This window comes from Bos indicus, chromosome 5, assembly GCF_029378745.1.
Source record: "Bos indicus isolate NIAB-ARS_2022 breed Sahiwal x Tharparkar chromosome 5, NIAB-ARS_B.indTharparkar_mat_pri_1.0, whole genome shotgun sequence".
Classification (NCBI taxonomy): Eukaryota; Metazoa; Chordata; class Mammalia; order Artiodactyla; family Bovidae; genus Bos; species Bos indicus.
Window position 1 is genome coordinate 40736698 of NC_091764.1, and position 15151 is coordinate 40751848.

At 36.6% G+C, this 15151-nt stretch overlaps 1 protein-coding gene across 5 annotated transcripts in view; it reads right to left on the minus strand.

The window, feature by feature from the left end:
• Positions 1 to 15151, minus strand: part of LRRK2 (leucine rich repeat kinase 2) — a 205011-nt gene that overhangs the window by 155295 nt on the left and 34565 nt on the right. For 4 of the 5 annotated variants that reach the window (XM_019960787.2, XM_070789266.1, XM_070789268.1 and 1 more), the window contains 3 exons: positions 9303 to 9432; positions 6306 to 6430; positions 296 to 408 (listed from right to left, as the gene is read on the minus strand). In XM_019960787.2, coding sequence (XP_019816346.2) covers positions 296 to 408; positions 6306 to 6430; positions 9303 to 9432 — 368 coding nt within the window. The remainder of the gene's footprint in view (positions 1 to 295; positions 409 to 6305; positions 6431 to 9302; positions 9433 to 15151) is intronic. The other variant, XM_019960788.2, reaches the window with a different exon arrangement.

Here is a 15151-nt window from a genome sequence, read left to right on the forward strand (position 1 = left end):
TCACTATGCGGTTAAGGTGAACATCCAGAGTTCTCTCTCTGACTGAATTGACTCAAATGGATTTATCAAAAGAGCCTGTTAAAATCTGTAACTGACAGTGCACTTCTCTTAGCTGGAATGGTACATCTCTTCACCCTCTTACATCCCTACTATCATCTTATGTTTCTAAACAGATAACTTCCTACTATCATAGTAAACAGAACATGGGAAGCTTAAGCTAATAAAAGCCCCCATACATCCCCAAATTTCATATTCTAGTTAAGAGTATAAAGGCAGAATCTTTTATTATACATACCCTGTTCAAAGCTGCCAGGACCAATTTGTGAATATCATTCCTGAAACACTGCTTTTCAATCATATTTAGCTTATGCTGATATTCAGTATCTTCCCTGTATTCTTCCGGGATGCCTAAATGCAAAATAAATACACATCATTTTCTCATAAAAGATTTAGGCTGAATAGAATGTCATTTATTAGGAATGATTATAATTAACCCAACAATACATATGTTGTACATTTTTCTAATACATGGTTCTTTATCAAAGAAATAACTCTAAAGTTTAAGAAATTTCTAAAAATTGTTCATCACTGAATATAAAATAAATACACTGTATGTGGATGTTTACTGAACTTAAAGTAGCAAGAAGTTACTATGGTGGAGCAATTTTATGGAACCAACAATCTCTTTTTTGTGTATTAACAAATAGTCTGTACTTACTACAAGAAGCTAGATTTTTATGCAGTGGTGGACAATTTGAAAAAAAGTTCAAAGTTATTTGGACTCTAACATAAAAACGTCAGATATGAAAGGTAGACATAAGAGAGTAACAGGAATAACAGTGGAAAATTCAGCATTATGATGGTAAAGAACATGTAGTTTTATCAAAAGTCCTCTAAGGAAGGCTGTATAAAAGTATTAAGTAACTTAAAACATACTTTATTAAGCTACATTGTAGCTGAACTATCCCAAAATGGTTGAAAAACAGGAAGTCAAAAAATATTGAACATATACAGAACATATAATAGAACATGTAAATAAAATAATTGTGAACAATGTTTCTAAAATCTATGACTATAAAAATAATTATTAATAAGCAATACCTTATAATCTTTCACTTCAGTAATTTGTAGTAATAAAAGTAATAAGTTGGCTGCATATAAGTTTTCATTTACTTAACAAAAATTTAAATGCCAACAATACATGCAAAGGATTTTGCCGCATGCTGAGAATACCACAATGAATTTGACAGGCATGATTTTCACCCTCCTGGAACATTCAGTGCTCATTTTAAAATTTATTCAAATAGGTCCTGACATTTACTACAGCTGTATGACCTTGGACAAGCCACTTAAACTCTTAGTGTCTCATTTTCAGTAACCAAGACCACATTAATTTCTAAAGCTGCCTATTATATCACAAGGAGATGTAACCATTAAGAGCAGTCCTGTTGAAATGTAAAAGCTTCATGCTAAATGTAAGGAGTCTTACTAACTGTCTTTCTTACATTAAGACCAAATGAACACTCCCAAAATTTCATCTCTGGTCTTTGCCATATCACTTGAGGTTCTACTATCCAGAATCGATATAATTTCCTTACCAAATAATAGTCCTTTAAACTGTTTGAACTGCAAACTTTTTGAAGAGGGGATCCATAACCTAATCATCTCCAGATTACCAAGAGTTCCAAGCACAGCTCTTTAGGTATAACACCTGTTCAATAGCCACTTGCACAAATGTGTCTTTAGAAAGCACCCATTCTGATTCAGGCTGGTGCTGGTGCTAAGTTGCTTCAGTTGTGTCTGACTCTCTGTGACCCCCAAGGACTGTAGTCTCCCAGGCTCCACTGTCCATGGGACTCTCGAGGCAAGAATAATGGAATGTGTTGCCATGCCCTCCTTAAGATCTTCCCGACCCAGGGATCGAACCCACGTCTCTTAAGTCTCCTGCATTGGCAGGCGGGTTCTTTACACTACCACCACCTGGAAAGCTCCTAACTCAGGCTGCCTCGGGTGAAAACCTTCCATTATATAAGCTGTGACCTTAAAATCTTTGTATCTTATGTCTCAGTTTCGTCATTGGTAAAATGGGGGCGGGGTGGGGGGAGGAGCGGGTAGAATCTGACTGATGGGTTGCTATGAGAATTTTAAAATTTCATATGAAGTACTTTGAATAATGCCTTACACATTTGTTATTAACTAAATATAAATGAATGGGCTTTAATATTTTTATAACCTCTTGAATTATCTCCTCTGCAAAAGTAAACAAATACAGTTTCTCCTACTGTTTGGCTTTATATTCATAATCACTTTCCTCTATACACTTCCCAATATGCGTATGTCCTTTCCTAAAGAATTTTGCAAGACAAGAAGGAACAAGTCAAATGATATTTATTAAAGTAAGTAGGTCTTCAGTATTATTCTTTTAAAGCACAGGCTCAATCACTTCAATAAGTTATTGTTATAAAAAAGGAGGAAGTGAACAGTACCAGATTGAAAGCAATTTAAGTGACATAATACTAGATGCAATATGTGCTCCTGAATTAGATACTAAATTACACAAATTTGCTATAATGCACATCTGTTACAATTAATAGTTTGAATATGGTTTAGTTAATAATTGTATACATGTACATCTAAACATCTTATAAGTACCTACTTCAACTTAACATGTCAAAACCATAATTATATTCAAACTTAAAACTACTGGGGTACTGATATTATAGTTACTCACTGACATACTGAATCATATGCTATAGGATGGTATATGCTCAGTTGTTTCAGTCACGTCCGACTCTGTGCGACCTCCTCTGTCCGTGAGATTCTCCAGGCAAGAAGACTAAAGTGGATTGCCACCTCCTCCTCCAGGGGATATTCCCAATCCCTAACTACAGGATGGTATAGTATGGCATAATTACAGCATGATAGAATACGGTTATTTGTGTGGCATGCTATGGTAATACAGTATGTTATCACAGAGTGAAGTAGATGATTAAGCCTTTACCTAATAGAGAAATGTATTTATATATTGATATGCTTATAAGGTCAATAAAGCAGAAATAGACCTTATAAGCATAGTTGATTGACTATGTCAAAGCCTTTGACTGTGTGGATCACAATAAACCATGGAAAATTCTGAAAGAGATGCGAATACCAGACCACCTGACCTGCCTCTTGAGAAACCTATATGCAGGTCAGGAAGCAACAGTTAGAACTAGACATGGAACAATAGACTGGTTCCAAATAGGAAAAGGAGTACGTCAAGGCTGTATATTGTCACCCTGCTTATTTAACCTCTATACAGAGTACATCATGAGAAACGCTGGGCTGGAAGAAGCACAAGCTGGAATCAAGATTGCCAGGAGAAATATCAATAACCTCAGATGTGCAGATGACACCACCCTTATGGCAGAAAGTGAAGAGGAACTCAAAAGCCTCTTGATGAAAGTGAAAGAGGAGAGTGAAAATGTTGGCCTAAAGCTCAACATTCAGAAAACGAAGATCATGGCATCTGGTCCCATTACTTCATGGGAAATAGACGGGGAAACAGTGTCAGACTTCATTTTGGGGGACTCCAAAATCACTGCAGATGGTGACTGCAGCCATGAAATTAAAAGACGCATACTCCTTGGAAGGAAAGTTGTGACCAACCTAGATAGCATATTCAAAAGCAGAGACATTACTTTGCCAACAAAGATCCATCTAGTCAAGGCTATGGTTTTTCCAGTGGTCATGTATGGATGTGAGAGTTGGACTGTGAAGAAAGCTGAGCACCAAAGAATTGATGCTTTTGAACTGTGGTGTTGGAGAAGACTCTTAAGAGTCCCTTGGACTGCAAGGAGATCCAATCAGTCCATCCTAAAGGAGATCAGTCCTGGGTGTTCCTTGGAAGGACTGATGCTAAAGCTGAAACTCCAATACTTTGGCCACCTTATGCGAAGAGTTGACTCATTGGAAAAGACCCTGATGTGGGGAGGGATTGGGGGTGGGAGGAGAAGGGGACAACAGAGGCTGAGATGGCTGGATGGCATCACCGATTCGATGGACATGAGTTTCAGTAAACTCTGGGAGTTGGTGATGGACAGGGAGGCCTGGCGTGCTGCGATTCATGGGGTTGCAAAGAGTTGGACATGACTGAGTGACTGAACTGGAACTGGATGCTTATAAGGTATATCTATTAATATATATTTTCATATATAAAGTATCACCATGAATTTATAATATTATTTTCAAGGGCATCTGTTTAATATACCTAAAAACATTATAAAACTATGATTTATCATTTAAATCAATAATTTCATACATCTAAATTATTACTATCAATGTCACTTCAAAATCATCTCAGAACAATAAAAGAAATTCTATATTCAAAACTTACTTCTTAACTAAAAGAGTATTATTTTATTAACAGACAATTCTGAATGTCTTTTGGTTATCTTTAAAACTCAAATCCACTCTCAGAAGAATAAAGTTGACATCTTTAAGGACAATCAAAAGGATTTTGTTTGCTTTTTTACAATCTATAAAATTTTTTTAAATTCTCAATAATATCCAAGCAAAATTATGTCTGTTAAATTATATCTCAAAAGTTATTTGACAATTTGAATGGGACATGATTCAATTCAAAATTTACTGAATTTTTGTCCAAGTTTCCAGGGGATTAAAAAAAAAAAAGACATGACTAAAGAAAGCCCTTTCCTTGAAAAATTCTATACTCTTATACTCAGATATATAAATACCAATATGACTACAGAAAATGGTAGGTTTAGGAAGATTTCATTTAAAAGGACCAAAAAAATGAACTTCAAAAGTACTGGGACTCTCACAGAGCAAAATAATAACATCCCTGATATTCAGTAGTCAGAAAATCACATCAAAGGTGCCTCCTAATCACCTCCCACATGCATCCTCTCCTGCTTTCTTGGCTGGGCTCCCACTATGTCTCATCTGGCCATCACAGCCTCCAGCCTAGTCTCCTTGCAGGAGGCTCCCCCTGCAAATCATGCTCCACACCATACTACTGCTGTTATAAGTGGCAGCTTTAGTTATGACACTGCAACTTTCAAACACCTTTAATAAAATTTTTGAATTGACTTGCATTAAATAAAGCACAAACTGCTCAGCCTTCTGTTCAAGGCCCTTCCCTCCCAGCCTCTGCCCACCCTTCCACATTCACCCCCAGGCACTGCTCTCCTCAACACCATGCTCCACTCATCCCAGACCATGTGTTCTTTCTCTTTCTGCTTGAAATGTCCCTCCTGGCCTTTTTACCAGGTCAGCCTGACTCACCCGTCAACTGTAAACATCACAATTTCTCACATACTCTTTTGAATAAACTATTTGTGCTTCCATCAATATTTTCATAGACTTTTATAATGTGAAAGTGAAAGTTTCTCGGTCATGTCCAACTCTTTATGACCCCATGGACTGTAGCCTGCCAGACTCCTCTGCCCATGGGATTCTGCAGGCAAAAATACTGGCGTGGATTGCCATGCCCTTCTCCAGAGGATCTTCCCAAGCCAGGGATTGAACTCAGGTCTCCCTCATTGTAGGTGGATTCTTTACCATCTGAGCTACCAGGGAAGCCCCGTAACAGGCTCTCTCAGCTGTCTGGTAATTAACTATCTGTCTCTGTACCTCTAAGCTCCCAAAAGTAGTACAATCCTATCTTTTTTCATCTTTTTTTCAGACCTTTGCAGTCATCACAATGTATAGAACATAAGTGGCAATTAATAAATACATAATAAAGGAAAGGAGGAGGAGGTGTTTTAAATGGGTTTGGAGACAAATGAAGTCATAATAAATGTAAGCAGGATGTAAATGGGGTACAATGGACACTATTGTAGTTAATGAGTAAAAGCCACATGGTTATATTTGAGAAAGATGCATTCAACCACAGAGTAGAAGAAGGACTGGAAAGAGGCAAGAGAGGAAGTGTGAAAATTAGTTAGCTATTATTATAATTAAGACAGAAAACAAACAAAAAACTTGAACTCAGCAATGTCAACAGAAATACAAAAAAAATAGCAGAGATGACACTATCCTTGGAGTTGAAGCACCACACTATGTTGCAGTTATTTTTCTGTAAATAAACTATTGATGCTTCTTATTAAATTTTAATGTAAATTTATCTGACTCCTCTATCTCATCATTTTCCCTCTAGTTTTATTTTTGGGCTAGTGCAAAGATTTGAATTTGGTTGGCAGAAACCAGTCCTTTAATTTTTGCCTAGAAAGTTGATATTTCATGAAAAGTCAAAATATTTATTTACAATGACAGCTCTTCCCACAATCAACTATGTGACTTACCTGGAACTATAAAATGTAACATAGCTCGAAGTGCTTCCAGCTGCACGGATAATGATGTCTCATGACTTTTCATGACTGTTATTATTTTGGGAACCACTGCTGCCATTGTATCCAGGGAAGTGCTACTGGAGATATAATATTGAAATGCTTATTAAAAGTCCAACCTGATTCCAATACAAACACCAATTTGAAACAAGTACAAGAAAACAGAACTATTTTATCAGAAAAGGCTATGTGAACTCAGTGATATGAACAAACACAATTTAAATTCTTATTCGGTTAAACTTTGACCTCAAGAAGTTACATTCACAGTAAATTGGAAGTCTTTTACTTAGTTTCCCGGAACTAACAACCTCCTTTTGATCTGTACAGGGTCACTGGCAACAACTCCTGGAAAGAAGGTATTATTTGCATTTTCTAGGTAAAGAATTTAGGCTGATAGAGGTTAAACATCAAGGTCCTTTCACTGGAACATGACAGAGCCAGGGCTGGAATGCAAACTCTGACCGCCAAGTCCAGAGAGCTGTTTACAGCACAACCACCTGCCTGTTCCTGATTAACACCACTGGACTTCTTGTATGGTAGTCTTAATTAGTTTTATTTGCACTAAAGTTTCTCTAAGGCATTTTAGCTATTATTTAACATACACACAAATGTATGTTAATCAAAACATAAATGTAGATGTCAGTAGGTCCTACCAAATTTAATAGAGGCAACCCTTGCTTTTACATAGTACCATACTGACTAAAACTTCTGCACATCGGATCTGGGTCCTCACTTTGCATGGGTCTATGAGAGGATGAGATGGCTGGATGGCATCACTGACTCGATGGACGTGAGTCTCAGTGAACTCTGGGAGTTGGTGATGGACAAGGAGGCCTGGCGTGCTGTGATTCATGGGGTCACAGAGTCGGACACGACTGAGCGACTGATCTGATCTGATCTGATCTGATGGTTACTGACATATAGTCCCTCTTTACCATCTTAAAGTCCCAGTTTAAACACATCCCCTCTTTGTAGCCTCTCTCCTTTGGTCACCCTAGCTTGATTCACCAATACCCTATGATCTTACACATCTCTGTCATTGAATTATCACACTGTATTGTAAATATCTGCTTAAAAATGAGATTTTTAGGGGCAGACACGTTGTCATAGTCAATTCTGAATCCCTAGAACTAGAAATTCATGCATTTTACATATGAGGAAACAGCCAGAAAGATTAATTGCCCAGAATCTACAACATCTTAAACTGTCCATTATTCCACTGTATTTTTCCCTCCTTAAGAAGGTTCACACACTGACAGGACCATAAACAATCACAATTTAACATAAACTTTTAATTTAAATGTCAAGAACAACATTTTAAAAAGAGAGAGATTGTTTAAAGTTATGATATATAAACATAAATAGATAAGCTGGACTTATTAAATTATATTAAATTATTACATTTACATTACATTAAAAACAATGTATTTTTACATTAAAAACAATGTAATGCCATTCATTCTAAGTCTGTAAACACGTTACATACAGTTTATCATGCTACATGCATTTCACTTAGTCATATTTGAAAGTGAAAGTGTGAGTCATTCAGTCATTTCTGACTCTCTGAGACCGCAGGCTCCTCTGTCCATGGAACTCTCCAGGCAAGAATACTGGAGTAGGTAGCCACTCCCTTCTCCAGAAGATCTTCCCAGTCCAGGGATCAAACCCGGGTCTCCTGCCTAGGAGGCAGATTTTTTTACCATCTGAGCCAACAGGGAAGCCCTATTAATATTTAATACCTGTTAGTAAAAACAGTTATGTTTTACTGGGGGCTTAAAACACACCAGTCATTTTCCTAAGTCTTTTGTTCAAACTTATTTAATCCTTACATTATAAGCCAAAAATTTATGAATTTGTTATTATTATTCCTCATCACCAATGAGGATTCTGAAGTTTAGAGATCAAATAGTTGACTCAAATTAGTGGGAAAACCAGGACTCAAAATCAGTTTTTACTGCAACATCTGTGCCATTTGACACAGGACAGTTTTTTAACGCTCTTTTTCTGTTTGAAATGTATTTAGACTATGTCAAAGTTAGCTTGCATTCTTTGACCTAATAAAGTACAAAAATGTGCTGAGCACATCCTTCAGAGGAGATAACCCTCTGTATTTTTTTTTAATTTAATTTTATTTTATTTTTTAACTTTACAATATTGTATTGGTTTTGCCATATATCAAAATAAATCCGCCACAGGTATACATGTATTCCCCATCCTGAACCCTTCTCCCTCCTCCCTCCCCATACCATCCCTCTGGGTCGTCCCAGTGCACCAGGCCAAGCATCCAGTATCGTGCATCGACCCTGGACTGGCGACTCGTTTCATATATGATATTATACATGTTCCTCTGTATTAACTCAGTTTTAGCCTTTTAAACAAATTTTAGATAGACTTCACTCCCCTTCCCTCCCCACCCTGCCACTACTTGCCATTCTACCCCAAACCTGCATTATCCATTCCCAGATAAATGATACCGTCTCTCTGTGCCACAAACTAGACATATAATCTTAACATCTCTATGCTTGAACTAAAAGTGATAAAATGCTTCCCCAGGTAAGGAATGAGAGCAGGAAGAAAAGACAAAGCTAATTCTAATGAATGAATTTTGATAAATATTAGTTGTGAGAAAGCAACAATTAGAAGCCATATCCTAATTTTACATGTTATATCTTCCACATAACAAAATTTTAAAAACTGTTTAAGGTTATGTGCTATATAAGCACCATTTTTCAAAACACAGTCAATACCAATCATAAAGCACAAAAGCAAATTTTCAACATATTTCTATATATAAATAAAATAAGTCTATGTATTACTGACATGAGATTATGTTGCAAAATGTTTCCATCTTCAAATGCCTTTTCTTTTTATTCTTACAATTATGCTCAAAATATTGATATTCTACCTGGTCCAATATTATATATTCTACATAAATTCATAAATATTTATTACCTTTCTTCGAAAAGATGATTTAGCATTTTACAGCCACTTTCAGCCACTTCAGGAGAATGCATATGCTTCTGCATTAACTCCAATACATTCAGATATATTCCTTTTGACAACAGGATCTTTCTAAAATTAACTACAAGATTTTTTAAATGTTACTTGAATAAATGAAAGGACATTTTCATAATCTTGCAATAAGACAAATACTATTAAAGATAATCAAAGTTCATCAGAATGTATATACAACTATATATTAATTTATATTTCAGTGACAACTTAAATCGGAGAAGGCGATGGCATCCCACTCCAGTACTCTTGCCTGGAAAATCCCATGGACGGAGGAGCCTGGTAGGCTGCAGTCTATGGGGTCGCTAAGAGTCGGACACGACTGAGCGACTTCATTTTCACTTTTCATTTTCATGCATTGGAGAAGGAAATGGCAACCCACTCCAGGGTTCTTGCCTGGAGAATCCCAGGGACAGCGGAGCCTGGTGGGCTGCTGTCCATGGGTTCACACAGAGTCGGACATGACTGAAGTGACTTAGCAGTAGCAGACAACTTAAATATCATTAATTTTTTTCTTTAAAATATATACTATTTCCAATGTTTTCATATTTATTAACCATTTGAGGTTTTAGTGTGAAAGTTTCATTCACAGAGAAAACTAGGGGAATGTGATTACCATTCTTGTGAAAAGAATATTTTTGAAGAAACACATTTTTACATAATGCCCTCCAACATAAGAATGAAAACTAAATTTCATTCTAATTATAAAGCAACTTCACAAAATAACTGAACTGATGTAGAGCAGAGGCTCACTGGTGACCTGGGAATAAGTTATAGATGAGTGAAGATCCTATCAGCTCTTAAGGGATGGAGGAAGTAAGACTGAAACCAGGTTGGGTTGCCCTCAGCCTTCTCCACTTACTTCAGTGGACCATGCAAACATTATCATTTCTATCTGTGCTATGATACACAAAGTTATGAAAAGCACTAATAAAAAACATATAAAACATAACTATATATTTTCACAAAATAATAACAAAGCTTAAGAAACAGACTGCTTTACAATTGACTTCACAGTATGTGTGGAAAATGATTATGAAATAATTTTCCTCTTCATAATAAACTTTCTTCAGTAAATGCAAATCCAGGGTCTTGAAAGTTTCCATAATACCTTAAAGTTTCCATATAAATACCATTTATCTTGAAGCCTCTATATAAATATCAATTCCAACATTATAAACTATATTTTAATATTGAAGGTGGGAGGAATGAAACTGAGAGAGCTTTAAATACTATTTTTTTTAAATTAGTTATGCATCTGAAATTGAGAATAAAAGAAAAGATCAGACAAAACTTGTAAGTAGAAGTAATATATGTATTCTAAATTACTGACAAAATCTGAAAACTCATACTTTTTCAAAATCTAAAAAATCATTGAAATATGGTAAGAAGTTGGTTATTCAAGTGTTGATGAGGAAGTAGATAAAAGGTAATGAAAAATGGTACAGTTGCTATGGAAAACAGTATAGAGATTCCTTAAAAAACTATGAACAGAACTACCACATAATCCAGGTATCCCACTTCTGGATATTTATATTTTAAAAAACATGAAAATACCACTAATTTGAAAAGATATATGTACCCCTATGTTCTTCATAGTATTATTTATAATATCCAAGATACAGAAACAACCTAAGTGCCCATTAGCCAATGAATGCATAAAGAAGGTATGACATACATATATGGTGCAATACTACTCAATCACAAAAAAAGATGAAACCGTGTCATTTGCACCAACATGGATGGACCCTGATGGTATTATGCTAAATGAAATCAGTCAGATGATGAAAGATAAAGACTGTATGATTTCACTCACACGTAGAATATAAAAAACAAAATAAATGAACAAACCAACCAAAAACACTGTGGCAGTTACCAGAGGGGAAAGGGGTAGAGGTGGGTGAAGTGTGTAAAGGGGATGAACAGTATGGTGATAAATGGAAACTAAATTTTTGGTAGTGAGCACACTGCAGTGTATATATAAGTAGAAATAAAATGTTGTACACATAAAACTTAGTATAAACAAATGCTAGTCCAATAAAAAAACTTTACTGATTTTTAATTAATCAATTAAAAAAAGAATAATTTGATTATTTTGCTCAGTCAAATCAAAAGCTTTAACAGCTCCTCCTAAAATGGCTAAATTCTAACTAAGGAAATAATTTACATCATAGGAGTTATTCTAGATCAGCAGTTCCCACACTTCAGAGTACACAAGAATTCTCTCAGGGACTTGTTAAAACAGATTGCTGAGTTTCAACTACACAGTTTATGATGCACTGGGTCTGTATGGGGCCCTAGAACCTACATTTTTAAAAAGTCCCCAAATGATGCTGCTGGTCCAGAGACCACACTTTAACAATCACTGTCTTGGACATGAACTCAATTTGAGATTTGAAAATTAAGAACAGAAATTTCCTCATACAGTACACCTTGGAGAAAAAATTACAGCATGGAGTCACTTTAGAGTTTATAGAGTTTACATCTCATTTACCAGCTCTCTACACAATACCCATGACCTCTTCTACACCATTTTAGCAATAAATTATCTGTTGTAAAAGACCAATAACAAAAAGCAACTTCCTTCAGGCCTTCACTTCAACAGTTACCTTGTTTCCTCACTGCATAGTCACAATTTCATCACCTCTGAACACTAACATGTATACTTTTTCTTTGCTTCATATTTTTTTTTTTGGCTTCACATTCTTTGTAATACAGTCAAGGTTCACATATCATATATATCAATTAGCCTTTTTACTTATCTTTCCCACTAGAGTAAAAGCTTCATGAACCTGGGATTTCTATTTATCTGATGTAGCTCAGGTGTCTAAGGCTCAATAAATACTGATTTTATTAACTAATCAATTAAATGAATAAAATGTCACACAAGATGTTTGAACCTTGACCTGGGAACCACCATGACAAAACCCAGTTTTGTTGACCACCAAACCAATTATTTCCCTATAAAACTATATCCAGCCCTTCCTATGCAATGTTCCCAAGTGTCTTTCAATGGAGACTGGTGAATGAGCTGCTTAAGTTCTTACTATTCTCATAAGGCAGAACTCCAAGGACTATGCAAAGGGATCCGAGGAAAGTTAACATGGCTGGGAACCAAGAACAAAGAAGTATGAAGTCAGAAAGACCAGATAATTGAGTCTGAACAAAGAAATCAAGGTTAATTTCAAATGTAACCAATCCTGAGGCACCGTAGTAAGAATCAACCCTTGATCAGGGAGTGATCAAGATTGCACAGAAGATTCTTCTCAGGGGAAACCCTGAACTCACTTCCTCCCATGAGCACACCAAAATTATAACTACTTATAGTGCAACAATCTATGAAAATTATCTGAAAACTAGCAGAAAAGATATTCCACAAGTAAAGATATAAAGAAGGAACTACATGAGATGACAGGAAGGACGGGGAATGTGATACAGTGAACACCCACACTACCAAATAAGCAACCAATAAACAAGAGAATAATCAAAGAGGTTATTTACAGAAGTTCTCCCTATGAATCAAGGGGTCCAAGCACCTCATTAATCCCTCAAACCTGGAGGTACTGGGCTTGAGCCCCTAGAACATTTGGCTTTAAAATCCAGCAGGACTTGCACAATGAGAGAGCAAGAGGGCTATAGGAATCAGAGACTTCACTCTTAAAGAGCCCATGAAAAGTCTCATACACTTGGAAACCTAGCATGCAATAGGTTTAGAAGAGTCTGGATCAGACCCACTTGCTATCTTGGAGAGTCTCTCAGGGAGACAGAAGGCAACTGGGACCCCCTTGGGAGAGTCACTCCAGAAGATGCCGCTGACAGCCATTTGATGTAGCATATTTTACCACGAGGACATTGGTACCGGCAAGTGCCATTTTTGGGTTCTGCATCTATCCAAGCATCAGCTGTGCTTACCAGCAGGTAGGCACCAGAACTGAAAATCCCCAGGGCCCATAGTCAGCTGCCCTGGGACTCCCAGGCTCACAGCAGCTAACCAGGGACCTTACGCTACCAAGCAGCATGTTAACTCCAGCTCCAAAACCCTGTGTCTGCAGTTAACTGCTCCAAGACCTCCCAGACCTTAAGTCAGCCATGCCAAGACACAGCTCCACTTACCCGTGGGATGGAACCAGTTCCAGAAACCCCTAGTCTGTGCAGTCAGCCATACTACGACCCTGTCTTGAGCACCAACGACCAGCAGCCTCTACACAAGGAGGTCTCGGCAGCTAACCCACCAGAAACGGGCCCCACCTACACAGCACCACAACATTCAGTGGCCCACTCAGACCATGCAGAGGGCACCACTAGATCATACAGCTCTGTTAGCCAGAAAGGAGTGTACTATAAGGACACTCCTGTAAGATTAGGAAACATAATCAATCTAACTCAATATACAAACAAAAACAAAGAATTATGCAAAATGAGGCAACACAGGAATATGCTCCAAATGAAGGAACAAGATAAAATCTCAGAAGAAGAATTAGCCAAATGGAGATAAGCAATCTACCGACATCAGCTCAAGGTAATGATCATAAAGATCCTCAACAAACTCAGGAGAAGAATGATGAATATAGTGAGTTTATCAAAAAGCTAGAAAATATAAAGAAGAATGAAACAGAGTTGAAACAGGATACAAAAACCAAAATTAAAATTATATACAAAAATCAACAGTAGATTAAATGATATAGAGGAATAGATCAGTGAACTAGAAAACAGTGTGATGAAAATCACACAAGCTGAACAAACAGAGGAAAAGAAATTTTAAAATATGAGAACTCCCAGACAACATCAAGCATACTAACATTTTCATATAGAGATCCAAAAAGGAAAAGAGAGAGAGAGAATGGTAGACAAATTATTTGAAGTGATAATAGCTGAAAAATTCCCTAAACTTGGAAAGGAATAGATATCCAGGTCCAAGAAGTACAAAGTCTCAAACAAGATCAATAAAGAGAGGTCCATAAAAAGACACATTGTAATTAAAATGACAAAACTTGAAGACTAAGAGAGAATATTAAAGCAAAAAAGAAGCAATAGTTATATACAAAGGTATTCCCATAAGTCTGTCAGCTGACTTTTCCATATTAAATTTTGCAGAATACCAGGGAATAGTGGGATCCATTCAAAATGCTGAAAGGAAAAAATAGTCTATCCAGTAAGGTTATCATTCATCTGAAGGAGGGATACGAGTTTTTACAGACAAGCAAAACCTAAAAAGAGTTCTGCATCACTAAACTAGCTATTAAAAAAATGTTGGAGAGACTTCTCTAAGTGGAAAAAAAGAAGCCCACAACTAGAAAACAAAATTTATGAAAGGAAAAGATCACTGGTAGAAGCAAATGAGAGTAGCAGATCACCCACTTAACAAACTAGTAGGAACAGTAAAATTATCAATGTCTACCGTAAGTATACATAGAGATAAAACAAAAAGATGCAAAATATGATGTAAAAAACATTAAATGAGACAGTAGCAAAATTTGACTCAGTTGTATTGAGGTGGATGAACCTAGAGCCTGTTTTACAGAGTGAAGTAAGTCAGAAAAGAATAAAACAAATATATACTATCACATATATATGGAATCTATAAAAACATTATTGATGAACCTATCTGCAGAGCAGGAATAGAGATGGAGCTGTAGAGAACAAATTTGTGGACATGGAGAGGAAGGTGAGGGAACAAACTGAAAAAGTAGCATTGACATATATACACTGCTGCTGCTGCTAAGTCGCTTCAGTCGTGTCCGACTCTGTGTGACCCCATAGACGACAGCCCACTAGGCTCCTCTGTCCCT